This window comes from Actinia tenebrosa, unplaced genomic scaffold, assembly GCF_029948245.1.
Source record: "Actinia tenebrosa isolate PJP-AT-01 unplaced genomic scaffold, QUT_ActTen_1.0 PGA_scaffold14__42_contigs__length_11649687, whole genome shotgun sequence".
NCBI classification, from domain to species: Eukaryota; Metazoa; Cnidaria; class Anthozoa; order Actiniaria; family Actiniidae; genus Actinia; species Actinia tenebrosa.
This window is the reverse complement of record NW_028292574.1, coordinates 10,255,460-10,273,120: the sequence shown is the minus strand read 5'-3', so window position 1 is coordinate 10,273,120 and position 17,661 is coordinate 10,255,460. Positions and strand designations below refer to the sequence as shown.

Here is a 17,661-nt window from a genome sequence, read left to right as displayed (position 1 = left end):
AATACCTTAAGTTAAATAAAACAGGTCTACTGAAAGCTGTTTCATTATTTTATTGAATTTTCTGGTCATAACGATGATTCTAGCCTTATTCCGCTGGTTTATGCTTATTCCGCTAGTATATGCCTATTCCGCTCATATGCCGCTAAATCGGAAATGTCTATTTCAACGTTACGGTATGTCGTACCGTTTACCTGATGTAAGTCAATACCGTATGTTTCCCACTCATACGATAACCATTCTTATGAGAAGCCAATTCAATGTAACGGTATGTCGTACCGTGTACGATACCCGCCGGCTCTAGGATCTTAAGATAAAGCGCGTGGAGTCATTCTTTTTTTTTTTGCACCTGTTAACCCACCATATTGCCTGTCATCTGTGATATGGCCCCAAGGAGTACCGCACAACTTCCCGTCTCGATCAAGTATGATCATATTTTTAACAGCTACCTCACGTACACGCTCCAGGATGATGTAAATGTTCTATTTTAAGTCAGTGTTCGTGCAGGCAATTTATGGAAAATAATTTTTTTACCAAATTTTTACATCTGTAAAATAGCCTGAAGAAGTGCTTCACGACTTCCTGTCTGGATCATGGTACATCTTACTTTTGAAACTGAAGTCAGCGTTCGTGAAATTCATTGCAAATAATATTTTTTTTACAAACTAATAGGTGAATATATCTACCTTATATTTACATATGATAAATTGGTGTTGCATATCGTAAAGTGCCAGGTAAAAAGGCTATACGAGACAATGATATCGTAAACTCAGGAGTACCCTTAATATTGCAGGCCAAGTACATGGCAGTTTTTCAAGCTCTTTTTAAAGGGTAAATAAGATCACTGGGATTTTTCCACCGAGGTTAGGAACTCGACAATTTGTTTCATCAGAGATTCGTCTCCAGATACGATGTTTTCGCATGACGTGCGTGCTTTGATGCCGAAATCTCTCGCCTGAAAAGCAATGGAAAATAAAAAGGAATGAATAAAGGAATGAGTCAAATAGTTCAAGTTCAAATTTATTCACACACAAATAAACAAAAAGTATAAATTATTTACAGAATTGTAGGATAAAGATATAAAGTATATAATGAAGTTACAGAGAATATTATTACATGTAGTAAGAAAATGACATGAGGTGTGTGTGGCTGTTGAATAGCGATTGAATGAACAAATAAACGCGCGAGGCTCACGAGAGAACAACAACGACAACAACAACAGCAACAACAAAAAGAGCACATTAATAAAATAACGCACAAAATGGCGCACTGATGAAAGAAGAAAGATAAAATAAAAGAACTGAATGAGCGAATGGAAAAGCGCGCGCAAGGGAACAAAGGGAAGAAGAGCACGCGAGGAAGCGAGCGAATAATTCTAAGGATGGAAGCATATAGAAATCTTAATGAATTATTGCACCCAAAACGAATAAAAAACGTTGCGCTCGTTAAGAAAAATAGTATTATCTATGTAAATACCTTTGTCATGTCTCCAAGGACGAAGTGTAGCATAGCAACAGTAAAGTAGATCTTGTACATGACGGAAGGGCTTTGTACGCTCTGTTGTTCACGAATGTCTAGCATTGCTTGGATAACCTGAATAGCTTCTGCCTCTTGAGCTTCATCTGGGAATAACAATTGATTTCAATCAATAAAAATAATTAATATTAATAGTATATCCTCTATTGCTGCGCGGACACACTAACTTGGGCCACTTGAACAAAAATTAAGATGAAAAAACTTTAAACAATCAGGAGAGAGAAAAACCAATATGATGTTGACCTCAACCAATCATAGTCTCTCATTTCCATGCTTGCTTCTGATTGGTTCAAGTTTGACTTAATTTTGATTCCTTTGCTTTCAGTGTTAGTCTGGCCCCCCCACCCCCTTCCTAAACCACCTATTAAGCTGATGCCAAAAGTATTCACTTTTGTTATCTACCTAAGACTTCGAAGTCTGTGGGCATTCCAGATTTAAATGCAGGGCCTATCCCAGACGGCTGTGCTGGTGTTTTAGTCCTCTGTCCAACTAGTCTGCTAAGATGTTCGTACCAGATATCTGTCACCTGATAGGATATAACATGGGTCATTAATGTATACTGTAGTGTTAAGGGGGCTGCAAACACCTTATGGGATCCAGGGTGATGTTGCAGTAGTGCACTCAACTCTAACCTCTGGGGTCTCAGGTTAGATTCCTGGACTCAACATCACATACATTAGTGAACCAAGGGTGGTGTAGTGGTAGTACACTCACCTCTCACCTCTGGGGTCTCAGGTTAGATTCCTGAACTTGGCATAACATGTGAGTAGAGTTTGTTAGGTCTCTACCATGATTCAAGGGTTTTGCTTCCTTGATACTCAACACTGAGAATTGTAGAAAAACTATTTATTATTTACAAGGATGCCTACCTGGTTATAAAGCGAGAAGGCAATGTCTAGTTTATTTTGTCGGTTAAAAACATTTGCCATGTGAAAGTATCCTCCAGACGTATGGATGTCATCTGTGCCATGCTTTCTGGATGAATGATAAATCTAACATGGAATAAAAATTTGCCTTGATTTAATAATTGGAAAATAATAGACTTTTTTAAAGAAGGAAGGAAGGAAAGGAAGGAAGCTTCTTTATTTTGCCACGGTAAAAACATCAGTCGATTGCCTAAAAATATTTAAAAGTAAAGATTTACGATTAAAAAGCTAGTTACTGTTTTACATGTTTGCCGTGGAGCCCTTAGTTACAACTTTTCTTACTGTACAAACTATCAATTTCCGTTTTAAATTTTCGTACTGACTTGACCTCTTTTATATTTAACGGTAGGTCATTCCACAATTTTGCCCCACTATAGCTGAATGATCGTTTTAGATATTCAGTGTGTGGCTTAGGTATTGACAGTTTATGATCATGATTTCGAAGGTTGTATTTAGTATGGTAGTCGGAGAAAAGGTTTTGTAAGTAAACTGGTGTACGTCCCTGCATCGTCTTAAACATTAGTAGGGCTTTTTGTTTTTTACGACGAACTGCAAGTGTATCCCAGTTTAATTGGTCAAGGAGATGGCTAGATCTTATGTCATAGTTAGATCTTGTGATAACTCTAGCCGCTCGATTTTGACGCTTTTGTAGTTGAACACATAGTTTATCACTTAATCCATCCCAAACTGCACTACAATAGTCCAGTTTGGGTAGAATTAAGGCTTCGTAGATTTGGATGGCACTATCGGTCGAAATAAATGGGCGAACACGTTTTAGAGCCCCTATACTTGAAGAGATTTTCTTCGAAATGTTGTTAACATGTTCTGACCAATTAAGGTTTTTATCGATAGTGACACCCAAAGATTTGGTGTGATCAACTTGTTTAACGCTAGCTCCATTAATCGCAATATTAATAGTGGAATCGCATTGCGCTGTGAACTTTTGGCGGGACCCAATAATCATAAATTCCGTTTTCGCTACATTCAAGCTTAGCTTATTTGCTAACAACCACTGATGTATATTAGTGAGTTCAGTGTTGATGCTTGGTTCCAAGTCTCCTACATTTTTACCATGAACGCTGATGCTGGTATCATCAGCAAACATTCTTGTTATGGCTTGCGCCAAACAATTTGGTAAGTCATTAATATACAGGAGAAATAAAAGTGGGCCTAAATTACTGCCTTGTGGTACACCGCAGCTCAGAGTACAAGGCTCAGACAGACTTCCATTAACACTGCACAGCTGAGACCTCGTCAGTAAATAAGAACGGAACCACTTGAGTGAGCCTTCATCTACACCATAATTCGATAGTTTGGACAAAAGAATTTCATGATCTATGGTGTCGAAGGCTTTTTGGAGGTCTATGAAGATTACTCCGTTAAGTAGTCCCTTGTCTATATTAACTGACCATTCGTTCGTTGCTTCGAGCAACGCGGTGACAGTGCTGTGCAGGGAGCGAAAGCCTGACTGGCATTCCGTCAATAACTGGTTTTCATTCAAATAATCGTATAGTTGATCATAAACGATCTTCTCAAATATCTTTGAAGCAGTGGGAATGACCGAGATTGGGCGATAATTGTTTAGGTCAGTTTTCTCCCCTTTTTTAAATATAGGCGTTACTTTCGCTATTTTCCACTAAAGAGTAAACCTTTAGAGTAGAACTTTTATAGCTAAGGTGTATTGTTCCCCATTTCAGACCATGTGTCATTCCCTAGAGTATCATTTCTTTTATTTGTGGTCGCACATGAGAAGACGTGAAATTTCCCATTTCAGACCATATGTCATTCCCTAGAGTATCCTTTCTTTTATTTGTGGTCGCACATGAGAAGACGTGAAATTTCCCATTTCAGACCATGTGTCATTCCCTAGAGCATCATTTCTTTGTAGTCGCACATGAGAAGACATGCAAAATTTTCCATTTCAGACCATGTGTCATTCCCTAGAGTATCATTTCTTTGTGCTTATACATGAGAAGACATGTGAAATGGTTGTGGAATGAAATGGGAAAAGATTACAGCCAGGCTAAAAGGATCTTGAGAATAATAATGTGCCCTATGAACTTACGTCATCAGCAAAGTAAGTCAAAGCTTCAGTATAATCTCCGTTAGCAGCATTCAACAACCCAAGATTCCTGTATAACCTTGATTTGATATCATCTCCACATCCTGGGGTCTTAAGGGCTGTCCATTCAGCCTGTGCAAGATATTCTTCTGCTTGGGAGAGTTTCCCTAGTCCTAAACATCAAGAAACAGACCACTAAATATTGTGATCAGGGCATGGCTTGGTTGGTTAGTATGCTGCCTTGCAAGGCAAGAGGTGCATAGTTTGATCCTCAGTGACCTCACATTTGTTCTGCAGAGCAGGTGTGGCTTGTTTGACTAGTGTGCTGCCTGCTAAGCAAGAGGTCCATAGTTTGTTCCTTAGTGACCTCACACACTTGTTTTAAGGAGCAAGTGTGGCTTGGTTGGTTTGTGTGCTGCCTGCTAAGCAAGAGGTCCATAGTTTGATCCTCAGTGACCTCACATTTGTCCTGCAGAGCAAGTGTGGCTTGGTTAGTTTGTGTGCTGCCTGCTAAGCAAGAGGTCCATAGTTTGATCCTCAGTGGCCTCACACACTTGTGTCAAGGAGCAAGCGTGGTTGGTTTATAGTGCCTCTAGCCTTACCTATACTTGCTTCACCAAGGATAAGATATGAAGGAACCAGTTCAATACTACTCAGACCATATATATCAATAGAAAATTTAAGCGATTGCAGCGCGGCTGGTACCGCTCTGTCGTACTTTCCCTCAAAGAGTAACTTCTGTCCTTCTGTACGGCAAAGATCTATCATTTGTTGCTAAATAAAAAAAATCACAATAATAAAGCTCGATATTGCTATATTATCATTTTTTAGAGGATTTTTCTTAATTACCTTTCGTAAAATTTGTTTGTGTTTTCGTTTTTGTCGTTCTTCTTCGGACCCAAGAAAAGGAATCGGCGAACGAAGAGCCATCAACAACTGGCATATCTTTTCATGTATACCAAGCCAGTCGGCTTTCTGGTGTTCAGGACCACTGCAATACAAGGTGAGAGACATTAAGAGAGAAAAATAACACTGTGGTCAACAGAAAAATCTCGTTTTTCACACGTTGAAACTTTACCAATAATAAGTCACTCGGCACTCAGTACACTGGACAAAAGCTGGCTTCTGGCAGAGCTCACAGCATAATTTAACCCCTTTGGGGTTCGCTAAAGGGTTTATAGTGTTCATTTTGAGAATATCGATGATAAAATCGCGCAAAATAAAGAGAGAAAGTCACTTCTTCTCGGACGCCATTTTGTGATTCTTTACGTTGCTAGTAGCAACAAACAGCTGAGCCTTATCACTGCGGGCACATAGGATCTTTTCTAAGGTGTTTTTTAATATAAAAAGCAAAAAATAACCGAATAGAATTATATAAACGTTTTTATTTGATCTTTATGAAGGCTTTTTTTGCTTTATGAATTGTTTTAAACGACTTTATGATAAATCTAGTTTTAAAGATATAGTAGCGCGGAGACTGGGTCGAGGGCCATATTTCTCCCTCATGTCTTGCTTTACTAAACTGGAATTTTCTTCACCCGAAGTTGAAGATTTCTTACGGAATTCTTTTAAATCAATAGAGGTAGGTTAATAAATACACTTAATAATGATATATTTGTGTTTTACCCTTAAAAAACCAGATTTTAGAAGGAAAGATTGGAGTTGAAATTTTATTTGAATTTTGGGAATGACTGAAAATAATGGCGGGCATTTTAAACTATTCTTTAATCCGTAGCCAAGTCTTCAGTCAATATTAGTGTCGAAATATGAAATTATATTATAAATAAATTTCATTATGTTTGTTAGATATGATTGAGAGTTTCTTGAACAATAAGCATTGAAAAGTCTATATGAAAAAGCTATATTTTTGTGTACACCTACTTGCAAGAACGTTGTCATACGAAAATAGAACATTAGTGATTTGGTGGAATAGGAATTATATTAAAAAACAAAAGGTCACTGAAGCTGAACTTTTTCTTTTGTCTTTTAATGTATTCCTTTCTCACTAAATTACTAATGTTCTAATATCGTATGACTACGTTCTTGCAAGTAGGTGTATGTGTGTGGAGAGAGATATAGATAGATAGAGACAGGGTGGTTGAAGTTTGTAGTAGGCCATTCTCTGCTTTTGATGAGCTATTACATCCTTCTCAAGCATATAAATAGAACCAGTAACAATCCTTTATTATCTTTGGTGCAATGATTTCCAATAAATTCAGCCCACTAGTCATTCTCTTGAGATAAAGGTTCTTTGTTTGAATTAATGTATGGATCATTTTCATGTGTCTTCTCATGTGCAACTATTAAGAAAGGAATCATACTCTAGGGAATAATATGTGGTTTGAAACAGATTAACCTTAAACCCAAGCTAAAGGGTTTATTCTGTCATTTTTATACAGGATGAAGATCATAAGGAAAGCTTAACAAGTAAAACGAATCATGAAGAAGATTCCTGGTTTGATTTGCTACTGAAATGTCTAACTATACCACCACTATTTACAACTGTAAGAGTTAATACTTGTAAGATCTCTGTTGAAGATGCTAAAAAGCAGCTGGAAAAATTTCTTTACATGGTAAGTGGAAGTTTCCTATATTTGAACATGAACCACACAATATATGCCTCCTCAGATCCTCCCCACCCCTAGGAAATTCCACTCATTTTATGTGGGAAGTATGGATATTTCCTGGAACTACTTAATATATCCTTTTCAAATTCTCAGTGGGGTGTTATGGGGTACTCTTGCCCGTTTAGGGTAGGGTTGTGCCGCTGAGCCCTCTGAACCCTGACCCTGTTCCAGAGTAAAATATTGCTGAAATTCATGCCCTGTTCCAGAGCAAGATTGCTGAAAATCATGAACTGTTCTGGTATTGCGAAAATGGATACCCTGATCCAGAGAGGAGAGAGTGTGATTTCATGTACCTTGTTCCAGAGCGAGCTTGATTAGATATACCCTGTTCCAGAGAGGAGAGAGTGTGATTTCATATACCCTGTTCCAGAGCGAGCTTGATTTTATACACCCTGTTCCAGAGTAGAATCGCTGAAAACCATACCCTGTTGGGCGGCACATACCCGTATAGTGAATATAGGGGAGTACCCCCCCGGGCTTAGCCTTCACCAAATTAAATTTGATATTAAACTATCAAACTATTTTTTCCTTTTTTTATTTAATGTAGCAATACAAATCAAAAGGGCAGGACTGTCCAGTAGTCCGTCCACATCATTCTCTTCCAGATGTCCTTGTCATACCAGGAACAGGACCGCATGACATGACGCCATCCAGAAAGGAGATCATAGTAGACACCATCTGTGGGACGGCCGTTCTAAGAGGTGCTGATGTCTTTGCGCCTGGAGTCATGGGTGCTCATCCAGGTACGCAAATAAGTTAACAATATATGCTATTTCAGGGTAAGGAGGGTCTGCGGAAGGTATATTATGCAGGGGATTGGAATTTAAAGGGGTTGAAAGAGTCTGAGGAGGGTATATATATTTTAGGGGGATGAATTCCAAGGGGTGTGGAGGGACATAACTTTCCCTTCAAAGATTTGGGGATTGGACTTCCAGAAGGATAGTACTAGAGGAGCGAAGCATTATATAAATCATTTAGAAACTTTTTTCCCATTATATTTTACAGGAATACAAAAGGGAGATGAAGTTTCAGTGTATGCAGACCTTGATAATGGCTGCCGCAAGGGATTCGCTAAGCCTTATGAAGGAAGAAAGATGTTTGTTGGTAATGGAACGGCGCTCATGTCAAGGAGTGACATTTTTTGTGACAATTCGAATATCAGGTAATATTTAATACTGCAATTTTCAAATGGGTCTGGAGAAGGAGGGGGAGCAGGGCGGGGGGGGGGGGGGGGGACGATGAATGGATTCCCAAGTAAGACATCTACATCAGTCAGCTAGTATAAACAGAGTAAAAACTACTCAAAGAAATGTAGTTTCAATTCCCTTGGGTTACTAGATTATTTTCCCCCATTTTCCCAATAACGTCATTTAATCGAAGTACCATAGATTGACCTCACAATTTAAGGAATGAATGCGATAGTAATTAGCATCATAAAGCAGCTTTGTGTCATGAGTAAATAGACATATTGTAATACTCTTTTAGCTCTAAAACTTCAATGCCTATTTGACCCATTTTGCTATATTTTTTGGTTGATTTTTGGTTTGGTTTTATTTCTAGCGGCGTTGCCATACAGATGAATAATGCTTTATATGACTGTCCATCATTGAGTGGTGTCTTACCGGGTCTGGTATTCCCTCAGAACCTGCCGTCAGTTGTAACAGGACATGTTCTTGGTCCTCAGCCTGGAGAGACAATACTGGATATGTGTGCTGCACCAGGGGGTAAAACAACACATCTTGCCACTCTGATGGATAACAAGGTCAGTATAATGATGATGGTGATGGTGATGATGATGATGATGATGATGATGATGATGATGGTAGTGATGATGGTGGTGGTGGTGAGGAGGAGGAGGATGATGGATGGTGATGATGATGATGATGGTGGTGATGATGATAACGGTGATGATGATAATGATGATGATGGCGGTGGTGGTGGTGATAATGGATGGTGATAGTGATGATGATTATGATGATGATAATGGTGGTGGTGGTGATGATGATATGATGTTAATGATGATGATGATGATGGTGGTGGTAAAGATAATAATGGTGATGATGGTGATGTTGATGATTATGGTGGTGGTGGTGGTGATGATAACGATGGTGATGATAATGATGATAATGATGATGTTGATGATAATGAATTTTGTTAATACCCAAAATCAATTGTCAAAGCTTACTGTAAATCAAGCATAAAATCTCCCAATATTTCGAAACTTCAAGGACATGTTATGTCATGACAATGCTTCAGCAGCCCCTCATGCTCCAATGAAAAGTCTCTCAGTCCCAGCTTGAGACCAGAATTGATTTGTGTTCTTGAATAACAGTGTTGAAACTGAAACACCAATGTAATGCTTCATTTCTCATCCACTCTAATTTTCAGGGTGTGGTCATAGCATTTGATAAAAATTCCCCCAAAGTCCAGAAGATAAAATCAAACTGTGACGCAATGCACCTGAAAAACGTTCACGCTTTTCACTTTGACGCTATCAAATCTCTGGATCCAACATTACAATCAAGACAAATCAACCCAGAAGATGTTGGTCACCCTCCCTACCCCCCACAGTCGTTTGACCGCATACTTCTTGATGCACCTTGCAGTGGACTAGGACAGAGACCGATGTCTATAGTGCGCATGTCTCTCAAGGATCTTCAGTCCTTTCCTAGACTACAGAAGAAAATATTTCCTGCTGTAAGTGATTGATCGCGGCAACTGCAACAACAGAAACAACAGCAGCAACAACATTAACAATAGAAACAACAACAGCTCCGGAAACAGCAGCAGCAGCAACAGCAACAGCAATGATAGCAGTAGCAGGAACAACAACAGCAACAGCAACAACAGCAGGAACGACAACAACAACAACAACAGCAACAACAACACTTTCTACGATCGCTAGGACCAATATAAAAATTTATGATTTTGTCATTTTGTCATTCAGGCGGTTGGTTTGTTGAAGGAAGGAGGTGTTCTTGTCTATTCTACTTGTACAATCACCTCACAAGAGAATGAAGAGCTCGTGGCCTGGGTACTAACAAACTTTCCCTGCATGCATCTTTGCCCTCAGGTCAGTCACGTGATATGTTACCATGGTTTCGTAGCAAAGCAAAAATGAACTGGACCTAGATTATTGACATTAAAGAAAACCTTCCTTTATATTAATACCCTGAAACAACCTCTGGGCTGAACAAAGTCAGGACACGTCGAACAACCTCTGGGCTGATCTAAGTCAGGGCACGGCTAACTCACAGATAGAACCTTGAAACAACCTCTGGGCTGAACAAAGTCAGGACACGTCGAACAGTCTCTGGGCTGATCTAAGTCAGGGCACGGCTAACTCACAGATTGAACCCTGAAACATCCTCTGGGCTGATCTAAGTCAGGGCATGGCTAACTCACAGATCGAACCCTGAAACATCCTCTGGGCTGATCTAAGTCAGGGCATGGCTAACTCACAGATCGAACCCTGAAATAACCTCTGGGCTGATCTAAGTCAGGGCATGGCTAACTCACAGATAGAACCCTGAAACAACCTCTGGGCTGATCTAAGTCAGGGCACGACTAACTCACAGATCAAACCCTGAAACAACCTCTGGGCTGATCTAAGTCAGGGCATGGCTAACTCACAGATCAAACCCTGAAACAACCTCTGGGCTGATCTAAGTCAGGGCATGGCTAACTCACAGATAGAACCTTGAAACAACCTCTGGGCTGAACAAAGTCAGGACACGTCGAACAGTCTCTGGGCTGATCTAAGTCAGGGCACGGCTAACTCACAGATTGAACCCTGAAACATCCTCTGGGCTGATCTAAGTCAGGGCATGGCTAACTCACAGATCGAACCCTGAAACATCCTCTGGGCTGATCTAAGTCAGGGCACGGCTAACTCACAGATAGAACCCTGAAACAACCTCTGTGCTGATCTAAGTCAGGGCACGACTAACTCACAGATAGAACCCTGAAACAACCTCTGGGCTGATCTAAGTCAGGGCACGGCTAACTCACAGATAGAACCCTGAAACAACCTCTGGGCTGATCTAAGTCAGGGCATGGATAACTCACATATCAAACCCTGAAACAATCTCTGGGCTGGTCTAAGTCAGGGCATCGTTAACTAGAAGATCGAATCGGAGTTTAGCGTGTTAAACGGAGAGCCCGTAGAAAAAAATCGCAAGTCTAGGTATCGAACCCGTTTTGCGCATGCTCGCGAAAACTCTAATGAATATCGAAGGACATTAAGCGGGACTTCTGCCGAAAAAAGTGTTCATAACGCTTCATTTCTAATGCAAACATTTCTGTCGTCAAACAGAATCCATTTCTTGGGAGCCCAGGCCTCGCGCACTGTGGTCTTACAGATGAAGAAAGGAGACTGGTCCAGAGGTTTGACCCCACTACTACTCACAGTACCCCCCCACGGGAGCCATGTGACGTCGATACTATTGGATTTTTTATCGCGAAGTTTGTCAAGAAAACTGTTGGCTAGTGGTGAGTAACGTATTTATATAACGTTTGTGTTTGAATATTTTTTGTAAAGCTTTGTTCGTATTTCACATTTCGTGTTTGTACTAGAGAGGTTGAATGATATAGGTGTCCGTATTATAGAGGTTACGATAGATACAGGTGTTTGTACTAAAGAGGTTAAATGATATAGGTGTCCGTATTAGAGAGGTTACGATAGATACAGGTGTTCGTACTAAAGAGGTTGAATGACGGAAGTGTCCGTATTAGAGAGGTTACGATACATATAGGTGTTTGTAATAGAGATGTTGAATGATGTCGGTGACGTAGGTGTCCGTATTAGAGAGGCTACTATAGATACAGGTGCTTGTACTAAAGAGGTTGAATGATATAGGTGTCCGTCAGAATAATTAGACTTGCACGCCTAGTAATCTGGTATTTTATTAATATCCCGATAAAAAGGACTTCCTTTTTGCAACACTTTAATTTGTGGTGATAAGAGAATGAAAAGAAGATATACGAGATTCTTATCTTTTGTAATGGCCTTTTTTTCACTATAAACACATTTTTTTCGGAAGCTTTTCTGTGGCGACTTTTTTTTCTACCTTACTTTCTGTCATAAATAGTAATGTGTGGTTTCATTTTACACCTTTATCCTTCAAATTACGACGTTCTAATTTTCGTGATTGATGCTTCCTTGAGGTAAGCTGCTCCGCTTCCTCTATCAGTGAAGATAATATCACGTTTAGACTTACCCAACGACAAGTAAGAAAAATCTTCACTCAGTCTAGTTAACAGTGTCTAGTTCTTAAAAATATATTTTCTTTAAACACCAAATGTGTAGAAAGCGCGCGCTTATCGCATAAACTGATTTGGAGTTGGATTTAACCGAGAAAATGAATGACGTCTTCTTACATTATATTTGTTTACACATTAAATTGGATATTTGTCGAACAATTTTGTTCTAAAAATGCTTTTAAAAACAAACTACGATCAATTGAATCAATTTGGTCATACTTTTTTCTTCAAGGTATTCTGAAAAAAAAAAAAACGCTTTACGAAGTCTAGGAATATGCTAGATATTATAATTGAGGTCTTAGGTTATAGATGAAGTAACTCTGGCCGTCGTCGAGGGAATTATTTGTAATGGATGTTTATTAGAATGGCCCGCCACAGGCAACCTAGTAATTATTTTCTTTGGTTCTCGTCGAAAAATAAAAATTAATGCAAAGTTCATAAATAAACTGGGAAAAAAAGGGGAAAAAAATTGCTTCTAAGCTTTGCTTTCCTGGTTTAATATGGTTTAATATGGCTTACTTTGTCCAATTCATTTCCAAATTTCGTTGCAGTTTTTTGTTCGCTTTCGTTGCCCGAGTGTCAACAATTTTCACTCAAATATTGACGTGCAAAACGGTCGCAATGATTTCCGCCAAAGCTGTACTTCCCTGTACTACAAGCCATCGGGTTATTACCCTTACTACCGATTACTTAGCTCAATATATTTTCACATTTTTTTTGTACATTTTTCTCATTCACTTTCGTTGCCTGAGTGTCACAATTTTCACTCAAATTGACGTGCAAAATGTTTGCATTGCAAATATCAGCGTTCATTTTGCCTGGTGAAAAATATCACCCGAAATACGTCAGTACAAATTCACTTTTTCTACTCAAATTGAAGTGCAAAATGGTCGCAATAACCTACCTGTCGTAACGCTGTAATACGTAATACAACACCAATTGACAAACATCATACGGAGAGTAAAGACAGTCATGACAGCTAGATTTACATGGGAAGTCACCTTTCGTTCTTTAATCATTTTATTGCATAGCTAATGCTTGTACATTTCCCTTACATTTCCGCCTCACTGAAGACTGAACCTTAATTGAAAACAGGAGAAGTAATATGTCACGTGAGATGTAATCGACACCCAGAAATCGCTTACAAGAAAGGGTGTCTAATGTAAGTTTAAGACACTCTATTTATCGCTGGAGTATTGATCGAGCGGCAGTCAAAGAAAATCCAAGCATAGCGCATACTTACGGGTGCTTTGATCCAAGATGAGTAACTTTACATTGAATGGCACAGAGAGTAAAGTAACAGAAGCAGTTTGCTTTTTGCACGATTCTACTGGAGCCAAAACAGGGCGCGTTATACCTTATTGCTTTATCATTCCTCTATCTCTGGTTAGCAACTCTTTAGTTGTTGCGATTAGTCTGTAAAGACAGACGCATGCATAAGACAGTGAATTTCTTCATCGTCAACATGAGTATCGCTGATCTTCTTGCCACCGTCGTCTACATGCCAAGGGTCGTGTCGATCTGGTTAGCGGGTTATGAATGGCAAATTGATGGCATAGCTGGCTTCATCTTTTGTAAAATGTCCGTCTGTTTGAATCAAACCTCAATCGCAGTTTCCATCTTCACCGTCGTAGCGATAAGCTTGGACAGGTTCTTTGCAGTGGTGTTCCCACTTCGCGTCTTTATCACAGACAAGATTTCCCAGATAATCATCCTATGTATTTGGATGGCCGCACTTCTGGCAAGTTTTCCTCAGTTCTACGGAATCAAAACGATGCGCAACAATGGTTTACTCTACTGCTTTCTCGAGCTTGACAAGATCTTTGGCGAAGGAGCGGCGACTGCGTTCTATATGTTCATCATGCTGGGGTTATTTGCAATACCACTTGCCATCACCGTGATACTTTATTCCGCTATTTTGATTGCGCTGTTGAAGCGGCGTAGAGTTATCGGCGACTGCATTATCCAACAACGATGATAGACTACGAAGACAGGAGCGCACGAGGAAGAAAGTTCTGAAGATGGTGTCCATGGTTGTTGCGTGCTTTATTCTCTGCTGGTTGCTGTACTTCATTCATTCCATTCTTTATTCCTACAAGATCATTGTCCCCTGTACAGTCTTGTACCTAAGGCTCCTGTTAGCGCACCTGAACAGCATCGTTAACCCGTTCATTTATTGGTTTTTTAATGAGAACTTTCGTCGTGGTTTTCGCAGTATTTTTGCGCACTCTTTTCCTGGTGTTGCTCTTTCTCCCCGAGTCTTTCCTCTCAACAGCGCGCAACAGACGAACGATACTTGCTCTAGCGCACGAAGAGCTAGAATCGGAGAGACAAGCAACGGAAGAGGCGAATAAAATACCTTTGAATCTGGACCTCAAAGAAGACGATGGTCAGCTTAGCTAAAAAGCCGTAGAGTAAAAAGAAAACTGCACCCTTGAAGAAACTTTGACCTTCGTGCAACAGACGAACGATACTCGATCCGGCACACGAGGAGCTAGAATCGGAGAGACAAGCAACGAAAGAGGCGAATAAAATACCTTTGAATCTGGACCTCGAAGAAGGCGATGGTCAGCTTAGCTAAAAAGCCTTAGAGTAAAAAGAAAACTGCGCCCTTGAAGAAACTTTTGACCCTCGTTATATAATCTAATCTCTTCCTGAAGTTAATGACTGTCGAGTCAATTTGTATCATCATGTTACTAATAGTCTTTCAACGCCTTTTGCGGTACAATTCGTAAAAGGCTTAATAGGATTGATTATATTTAAAATTCAACGATTTTGTTGGTGGAATAGTGAAAATAGGCTTTTTAGGAGCTGAGACTGCGCAGTGAAAACAACGGATAGCAAGACGGTCTTCTTTTATGTTACATTAAGTTCGGCTCACGTGAAGTTCAAAACTTTTATCCCTTGCTTTTATGTGGGGTAAATATGATTGCTATTCATAGCCAGGCCTATTCATCAAAAACTCAAATAGCAGCATTAAAAAACTCCAACATTCTGTAAATAATGAAGTATTTTGTATTGTCTACAGCGCCATCTAGCTGCTGGAAATGGCGCTATATGTTATTATTAGAAGGAAGTGAATTGTACAAAAAGTAAACGGTTGCTCTGGGCACGTCGTGTGTTTAAACCCCCTTTTTTTTTCTTTTTCTTTTCTTTTTTTTTTTGAGACCTAGGCGAACAACAGAACTACGAGATTGAAAATTAAAGATTTGTGGACTAATTGTTTTGTATATTTACTCCGACGAAGGACTAACGTCCGAAACGTCAGTTGCTATTTTCACTACGGTGTAAAACTTATCAATCTACGATAATTGTATATTTAACCATTTGTTTAGCTGCATGTTCATCAAACTTCATCAGAATACAAAATAAATGCTTTTTTTTTTGATTGAAAATTTGGAATGATTGAATATGCGTACAAATGGTAAAAGATTGCTTTTGACATGGACCGGCGCACATTAGAATGCTTACATACCTTACCATTTATTACACTGCGTGACCCTAAACCCCCACAAGTCATAGATTGAATGCTGGACGCACATTAGTTACGACATTAACTGAAGACACTATATAGATCATTAACAGATACCCAACTTGGCTCAACGACAGATGGCTAAGTGCTTTTATATCAAAGGATGTACATTGAAAGCTTTAAGAATATAATTTCATAATATAGACTAGATGATGTTTTACTTAGTAAAAACGTCTTGCAGCGTGGACGCATTAGATTAGAAAAGATAAAGTAAAACATAAATAAATAAGAATAATTCAAAATTGCAAATGTTGACAAACAGATTTTATTCTTGGTCAGCTTATTTTTTCTGTTTTTTTTTTTTTTAATGTCAAGTCAAATTTACGATTTTTACTCTTAGAGATGGTGCGCTTAATACTCTTATTTTCCCTTATATTTATGCTTTGTACATCACAAACGGTTTTAATCCCCACCCCCCCTGATTATACAAAACAAAAACAAACAAAAAACAAAACAAAAAAAAAAACAAAACAAAACAAAAACAAAAAAATCAAAAGAAAAAATGAAATAAAATAAATAGGTAATGAATTTTAAATGTCAAAGTTTATTAGTAGTTTTAACACGTTTGTGCAGGTGCTGGCAGATTGGCGATGAAGTAAGAATGAGATAAATTTGATTGCCAATCTCTTGTCACTCAAAAATGCAAAATCTGTTCTGCTCTCCTCTCCTCTCCTCTCCTCTCCTCTCCTCTCCTCTCCTCTCCTCTCCTCTCCTCTCTTCTCCTCTCTTCTCCTCTCCTCTCCTCTTCCCATCTCTTTTTCCCTTTATTTAGGAGCAGGCGTAGCTCAGGTGGCTAGTACGCTGCGCGGCCTTCGGAGCTAGAGGTCTTTTCTACTTATCTTTCTTCTTATGTATAAGAAGCACTGATAGTTTGAGAGGGTAAAGAGCGCACCTTCAAACGCTTTATACATGCAAGCCCTGCCTCGGGAGAACTGGACAACCATTCCCTACAGTTCCGCAGTAAAATAAATGACTTTTCCCTCTTTAATTTTGACCTTTCTAAAATTGCAATAAGATATTGTTGTCGTCCATATTGACAGATAAAGATGACAGTTACATGACAAGTTTTAGTCTTTGATTCGAGATGTGTTTACTAACATTTCATTTTGTCATTAATCACTCACGTTCCTAAGTGATTTTATTCGATCAAGAGCAATAAAAATAAATATGGTCGCAATAGGAAATAAAAAGCCAAGTGTTTCACAATGGATCGAGATTTAAGAAATGGCTGGTTGTTCGTATTATAGAGGTCTTGATAGTTAATGATCGATCGTATTATAGAGGTCTTGATAGTGAATGATCGATCGTATTATAGAGGCCTTGATAGTGAATAATCGATCGTATTATAGAGGTCTTGATAGTGAACGATCGATCGTTTTATAAAGGTCTTGATAGTTAATGATCTTTCGTATTATAGAGGTATTGAGAGTGAATGATCGATCGTATTATAGAGGCCTTGATAGTGAATAATCGATCGTATTATAGAGGTCTTGATAGTGAATGATCGATCGTATTATAGAGGCCTTGATAGTGAATAATCGATCGTATTATAGAGGTCTTGATAGTGGATGATCGATCGTATTATAGAGGCCTTGATAGTGAATAATCGATCGTATTATAGAGGTCTTGATAGTGAATGATCGATCGTATTATAGAGGTCTTGATAGTGAATGATCGATCGTATTATAGGGGTCTTGATAGTAAATGATCGATCGTATT

General features: G+C 39.0%; 2 protein-coding genes and 1 pseudogene across 5 annotated transcripts in view; 2 read left to right on the top strand and 1 right to left on the bottom strand.

The window, feature by feature from the left end:
* LOC116296537 (tRNA (cytosine(72)-C(5))-methyltransferase NSUN6) overlaps positions 1-17,661 on the top strand; it is a 50,386-nt gene that overhangs the window by 24,071 nt on the left and 8,654 nt on the right. For 2 of the 3 annotated variants that reach the window (XR_004197137.2, XM_031704567.2), the window contains exons 1-8: positions 5,995-6,103; positions 6,921-7,094; positions 7,696-7,891; positions 8,154-8,310; positions 8,709-8,910; positions 9,537-9,845; positions 10,096-10,221; positions 11,464-11,639. Coding sequence is in view for 2 of the 3 variants with exons in the window: in XM_031704567.2 (XP_031560427.1) it covers positions 6,026-6,103; positions 6,921-7,094; positions 7,696-7,891; positions 8,154-8,310; positions 8,709-8,910; positions 9,537-9,845; positions 10,096-10,221; positions 11,464-11,637 (1,416 nt within the window). In the remaining variant the exon portion in view is untranslated. Of the gene's footprint in view, positions 1-5,994; positions 6,104-6,920; positions 7,095-7,695; positions 7,892-8,153; positions 8,311-8,708; positions 8,911-9,536; positions 9,846-10,095; positions 10,222-11,463; positions 11,640-17,661 lie in introns of those variants that run through there. The other variant, XM_031704568.2, reaches the window with a different exon arrangement.
* On the bottom strand, positions 35-8,895 carry LOC116296540 (zinc finger MYND domain-containing protein 12). 2 transcript variants are annotated; one of them, XM_031704572.2, is made up of 8 exons: positions 8,771-8,895; positions 5,371-5,512; positions 5,124-5,295; positions 4,525-4,694; positions 2,403-2,525; positions 1,936-2,059; positions 1,474-1,619; positions 35-952 (listed from the first exon to the last, which is right to left on the bottom strand). In XM_031704572.2, the coding sequence occupies exons 2-8, from the start codon at positions 5,449-5,451 to the stop codon at positions 839-841; spliced, it is 930 nt and encodes a 309-aa protein (XP_031560432.1). In that variant the 5' UTR covers positions 5,452-5,512; positions 8,771-8,895; the 3' UTR covers positions 35-838. The 2 variants fall into 2 exon arrangements, with proteins under 2 accessions (XP_031560432.1, XP_031560431.1); XM_031704571.1 differs by lacking the exon at positions 8,771-8,895 and adding an exon at positions 5,600-5,775.
* LOC116296542 (neuropeptide FF receptor 2-like) lies at positions 13,450-15,627 on the top strand (annotated as a pseudogene).